Below are 5969 nucleotides of genomic sequence, written 5' to 3'. Positions count from 1 at the left end.
GTTACCATATTTAAAATAGAAAACTTGCAAATTTCAGAGAGAGGTTAGTGGAAATAGTGATTCCTCCCCCAATCCAACTAGTCTGTGAACCCTTTGGATTATGCCCAGGGACCCCAGTAATAAACTTGGACAAATTTGAATGTGGAGACCTCTGAGCTATCAGGTGTAACATTCCCACCACTAATTCTCCACTTAGAGAATTCCTGAGGTGGCCGGGCACAGTGTAATCCCAACACTTTGGGTGGCTGAGGTGGGTGGATTGCTTGAGCTCAGGAGTTCAAGACTGGCCTGGGCAACATGGCGAAACCCCATCTCCACTAAAAACAACAATAACAACAACAACAAAAATTAGCTGGGCATGGTCGCCCCTGAAATCCCAGCTACTTGGGAGGCTGAGGCAGGAGAATCCCTTGAACCCGGGAGGCGGAGGTTGCAGTGAGCTGAGATCGTGCCACTGCACTGCACTCCAGCCTGGGAGACAGAGCGAGACTGTCTCAAAAAAAAAAAAAAAAAAAAAAAAAAAAGAAAAGAAAGAAAGAAAGAATTCCTGAGGCAGAAGAAAAGGGTCTTATATGGATTGCTCTGTTTTGGCGTGAGACTGCGTTGTCCTTCTCTTCAAAAAGAGGATCTTCTTTACTATTAGAGCTTTTTCCTCAAGGGTCACATGGGGTTTAAACACATTCTCTGGTCTAGAAACTGCGCGCCCCTGTGGATGTGAGGAAATGGGAGCCCACCCAGGTTAAGCGACCTGACCCACATAAATAAACAGTGGGAAAGGCCATCCACATTTTCTATCCCTGGCAAGTTGAAAAGTTAAGGTGGCCCCAAACTCTTGCTAGGTCTGACATGAACCAGAGGTTGAATCTGGGACATACAATCTGGGACTCTCTGGTCTAGTGGGGTTGAACGCAACTCCCACCGGCACCAGATAAGCTTAGAAATTTTCTGCAGGCTTCGTTCGGTAGGGGAGACGCTAAAGAGCGAAATGACCCCTAAGCCTATCTGGTGTTGGTGAGAGCTGCTCTAACAGTGTATCATCTAAACATTTGTTGGTGCTAGATGTTCTGCTTTGTTGTTGGCTTAGTACTAGATAACAAAATCACAGATGTGTGAGAAGCATGTGTGCTTGGAGGTGGAAGCTGGGTAAGCACATTTTAGGCTGGGCGCGGTGGCTCACAGCTGTAATCCCAGCACTTTGGGAGGCCGAGGCGGACGGATCACCTGAGGTCAGGAGTTTGAGACCAGCCTGGCCAATATGGTGAAACCTCATCTCTACTAAAAATACAAAAATTAGCTGGGCATGGCGGTGGACGCCTGTAATCCCAGCTACTTGGGAGGCTGAGGCAGGAGAATCACTTGAACCTGGGTGGAGGTTGCAGTGAGCCAAGATCGAGTCATTGCACTCCAGCCTGGGTGACAAGAGCAAAACTCCGTCTCAAAAAAAAGAAAAAGAAGAGACATTTTAGAAAATATTGCCATTGGGATAATGTGCCTCTGACATATTACAATTTAAATTCACATTGTAATTTGGCTTACATTCTCTATGAGAGCATTAAAGTTGATTCATTATTTGAATTGCAATTTCACTTGTTTATTTACTCAGAGATGATCAGAAAAGAGTTCCCTAGAATTACTTAATGCTAGAAAAATAGCTCCTGAGAGTCAATCAAATTAACCATCCCTTCCTAACAATATAGAATCCAGCATACTTTGGTTCTCTCATTTGACATTTTGCATGATGACAGTTGCAGAATTTGACTTCTGGGCATTTTGGTTTCTCCCCAATTTAGGAGAATGCCCAGAATGCAGAAACATGAGAAGAATGAACAAAACAAAGATGACTTTATAGGTCTCCTTTGAAGAGCTTTGCTTTTCTTCCAATTGCTTTCTCCTAGACTAAAAAAAAAAAAAAATTACCTCAGTAATACATTCTCAGGTAAAATATAAAAAATATAGAAGTGAATTGAGCAGAAAGTGAAAGTCTTTCTTTGCCATCCTCCAATCCCACTTCCCTCCCCAGAAGTTAAGAATCTTTCCAGACCTTTTTTCTATGTGTTTATATATGTGCATGTATATAGATGCACAAAAATACATGACCGCAAATAGGATGCGTATATTTGTTTACATAAATGGGAACATGTATACTATATATATTTTCCTATGACTTGCTTTTTTATTTACTAATATTTCTTGAATATCTCTCTGTACATATAAAGCTATCTTTTTTTAAACTACATATTATTCCGTAATATATATGAATGTACTGGGTTTGTTTAAGCAATGTCTATGGATAGACATTCAGGTTGTATGCAGGTTGGGTTTTCTGATTTGTTTGTTTTGTTGCTATTAGAAACAGTACTCCAAATTTATTCTACCTCTTTTAAGCTGATAAAAACCATCCCTAGATGTGGATTTTCTCTCTCTATTTCTGCAGCAATAAGAGTGCAGATGGGTGGGAAAGGGAGAGAATGCAATTCCTTTTCTTCCCTCTGACCACCTTCTTCCCACCTTCCACCTCCCACTGCCTTCCTGTCCACAATATACAAAAAGAGAGCTCCCTCTACTGGGAATGCCATTCTCTTCCTCCCGCTTACCTGGGTAAGTCCTTTCTTCCTGCAAATTGCACCTCACTCTATCTCCCCGGGGTCTCCAGCTCACCACCTGGGAGGTCAAGGGCCTTCCTTCATGCTCTTTTGGCCCTCTCTGTATCTGACATCATATTAAAGTTACCTATCCAGACACCTGCCCCTGAAGGGAGAGAAGGAACTCACCGTGTATCCTCAGCACCTAGCACTGGATCAGCTGCGGCAGGAGTCCAGGGGCGTACCTGGTGACCTGAAATGAAGGACCTCCAAGTGAATAGATCTTTACATAGTGTGCACTTGGTTTAATTACCATTAAATCCATGTTGAAGCCAACAGCATTAAATGATGAATCACCTGGATAACATCGGAGCCTCGGACAAGGTGTGCAGACTAAGAACAGGATTTCAGAAACGTTAAAATAACACACATCACGCCAGCATTTGCAGGTCCCTTTTACGGCCTTCCCCACACTCATCACATTGGTAGGGATCACTCTGATATTGGCAGCAGGCTTCTGCCAACTGAAAAAGAGCAATACCTGTTTTGCAGGTTCTATTTTTAATTTTTATTAACATTTTTACCTGTGCCTTGCTTGATCTCTCTCAGGCAGGCTGCTCTGATACAACCGGTTTAGTTATGTCCTTTCCCTGGTGCATTTATGCCCAGAGGGAAGGCCAAGTGCACAGAAGAGGGTGGAGACAGGTCCATCTGGAGTAGCCAGTGGGTCAGACCACAGGGCTAATCCTGAAACTAGACCATCAGGTACCTTGGAGATCAGCTAGTCAGTACTGGAGAAAAGGGTGGCTTGGAAGAGATGGATCTCATTTTATGGAAAGCACAACAAACACTGGTTCCTCCCTGCCACCAGCTTGCTGCTCCCTAACTCAACCTGTAGAGAAATTCGGAAGAAAACTGGCAATCAGCCAAAAGTTCCCACTCTGGCTTGTACAGCTGGACTCTGATATCCACACAGCCGCCCCAACAGTGAAAGAGAAGGAAAAGGGATGAGGAGAGGAGGTGGTGGAAGGAGTGGTGTGGACTGGTTCTTCTTCCTACCCTTCATTCTACGGAGAAGCACACTGACACCCACAGAGGTGAAGGGTCTGAGCCCCTCACTGTTGAGTTGGCGGCAGCCCTCTGAGAATTCAGCTCTCCTTCGTGCCAGTCTCCATGCTGTTCTTATGCCCTGCATGTTGAATAGGTACAGTAGTTATCGACCACACCTCTGGTATAATCTATGGCTAGGTGAGGGATCTACTAGGCCTTAAATGCCTCCTCCTCCACTTGATTTGCCAATTTCCCATATAAAATAATGGTTTTATTCATTGGTTCTTTTATAAATGCAAATACCCCTGGGAGAGGCAGCATAGCCTTAAAGGATTCATTAAATCTTTTCTGCAAAGTAGATGAACCATAGTTCATGACCTGGTCTGGCTGCTCCTACAGCTGTAAACTCCCACTGACCCAGATTCTTCCCAGCAGCCCACAGGAAGATGAGTGTGTGATGACTGGCAGATTGGCTCTTTCAGGTGGAAGACTGCCAGAGAGATGTGCCAGCACTCTCCTTGGCGGCAGAGGGTGGGAGAGCTTGCCTGGGAGTGAGGTGTATCCTCATGCTCCTAAATCACCTGTGTGTGTCCATGCCCCTTCCTTCTCTCCTCGCGGTGGATTCCTTAGGTCTTTGCCAGCTCCAAAAGCAGGGGTGCCTTCAAACCCTGACAGCTGCGCTGATCTGGTGGCCCTACCTTTAATAGCTATTTTAGGTTCCTTCTATACCTTGTGGAGTCTCCACACTTCTACTTATTTGGAGGCGCCTACAGTGAAAAACAATGTATATACAGTAGCCCCCATTATCTTCAGGGGTATGCCTGAAACTGCAGATAGTACAGAACTTTATACAGACTATATATTTTCTTATACATGCCTATGATAAAGTTTAATTTATACACTAGGCACAGTAAGAGATTGGCAGCAATAACTAAAAATAAAATAGAATGATTATAACAATATACTCTAATAAAATTTATGTGTATGTGGTCTCTCTTTCTTAAAATATCTTATAATACTGTCCTGCAGGTAACTGAAACCACAGAAAGCAAAACTGGATTATGGTGGGGGAACTACTGTACGGCGTATACTACAGCAGCTACAAATGCTAGGAAGATTGTTTAAAGAAGCCTGACCCCCCTCTTCCTCTTCGAGTTCCCTTGTGAGGATGAATAAAGGAAAGTAATGCATCCAAAGCTCACTGAGCTCCTTGGGGAGAGGGGGTATGAATGCCCAGATTCTGTGGTTTTACACCGGGCATTTAATAATACTACTGACAGCTAGACTTTCTCCTCCCTAACAGAATTTGATTGCATGAATCACCCAAAGGCCTTCTTTGCAAGAGAATTTTTTAAAAGCCAATGAAAGTGGAAAACATCATAGTCTTCCAATAATGACTGACAACAGGCAAGGTTCTGCTAAAACTAGGGGAGGGGGTACATTTCCTATGGGACATGGAGAATTCTTCCTCTCTGGAAAGTCTCAACGACCAGAGAGGTAATGGGAAACACAAAAGCGAGTTTGACTACTGAAATTTAATAAGGCCTGACATTTCTGTGCCTAATCCTCATATATATTCCATTATGGTGATTTTCAAGACACGCCACCAGAATGAGGCTGTCTTATGCATACAAAAGGGAGGCAGAAGGCAAGGGGAGGGAGGGGCTGTACTCACTATAAAAATAAGAGCAATCACAAATAATCCCAACAAAACTTTTGGAAAAACCAGTACTGATTTCCATTTCTCAAGAAATTCTCCCTTTAAATTATTCTGCCAGGCTCCAGTGAAATCCTAAATCAAGTTTTTTATAGGCTTAAAACACAAAATCCAATGTAAAACTAAACATTTTAAAAATAGGTACATGAAATGACATTGTGGAAAACCAGGAGAAAGAAAGTTTGGTAAGTCAACTCTTTCTAAAATATTTCAGCCTGCCTGGATCTCTAGACAAGGAAGGAATTCAGTACCCAGCTGCATAGCTTCTCTCTGTGGCTGGTCAGGCATTCTTCAGTGGCTCTGATGGCAAAAAAGCTTAAAACTTGCTTCAAAAAAACAAGCAGCTCCCATTCGGGACTGTTAGAACTCTGAAAATCAGGCCTGTGTTCACACTGGCCCAATCAGTGAAAGATTACATGTCTCATATAAGGCTGCAGTACCAACTACCCTTGAATAGAATGAGTAATTTTGTGCTATTTTTGGATGGTGCAGTGCTTTAAAACAAAGTGATAAATTAAAATGGCCTCAGTAATGCAGCAAAAATGTTAAACTGTTTGAAGGCAAATGGAAAATGTGGCCTTAGTATACAAAGAAGGAGCCAGCAGATGGAAAGGTTTGGA

The 5969-nt window shown here is 43.1% G+C and overlaps 1 protein-coding gene across 2 annotated transcripts; it reads right to left on the bottom strand.

Annotated features, from left to right (window-relative positions):
- Window positions 1-1569: 1569 nt before the first annotated feature.
- LOC129465330 (uncharacterized) lies at window positions 1570-3250 on the bottom strand. 2 transcript variants are annotated; one of them, XR_008651939.1, is made up of 3 exons: window positions 3167-3250; window positions 2772-2835; window positions 1570-1896 (listed from the first exon to the last, which is right to left on the bottom strand). XR_008651939.1 is itself a non-coding variant. In XM_055247265.1 (3 exons), the coding sequence occupies exons 1-3, from the start codon at window positions 3058-3060 to the stop codon at window positions 1686-1688; spliced, it is 396 nt and encodes a 131-aa protein (XP_055103240.1). In that variant the 5' UTR covers window positions 3061-3069; the 3' UTR covers window positions 1570-1685. The 2 variants fall into 2 exon arrangements, 1 of the variants encoding a protein (XP_055103240.1); XM_055247265.1 differs by lacking the exon at window positions 3167-3250 and adding an exon at window positions 2940-3069.
- Window positions 3251-5969: the final 2719 nt, after the last annotated feature.

The sequence above is a fragment of the Symphalangus syndactylus genome, chromosome 17 (genome assembly GCF_028878055.3).
Source record: "Symphalangus syndactylus isolate Jambi chromosome 17, NHGRI_mSymSyn1-v2.1_pri, whole genome shotgun sequence".
NCBI lineage: Eukaryota > Metazoa > Chordata > Mammalia > Primates > Hylobatidae > Symphalangus > Symphalangus syndactylus.
The sequence above is the reverse complement of the archived record's forward strand: the minus strand, read 5'-3'. Positions and strand labels throughout refer to the sequence as shown.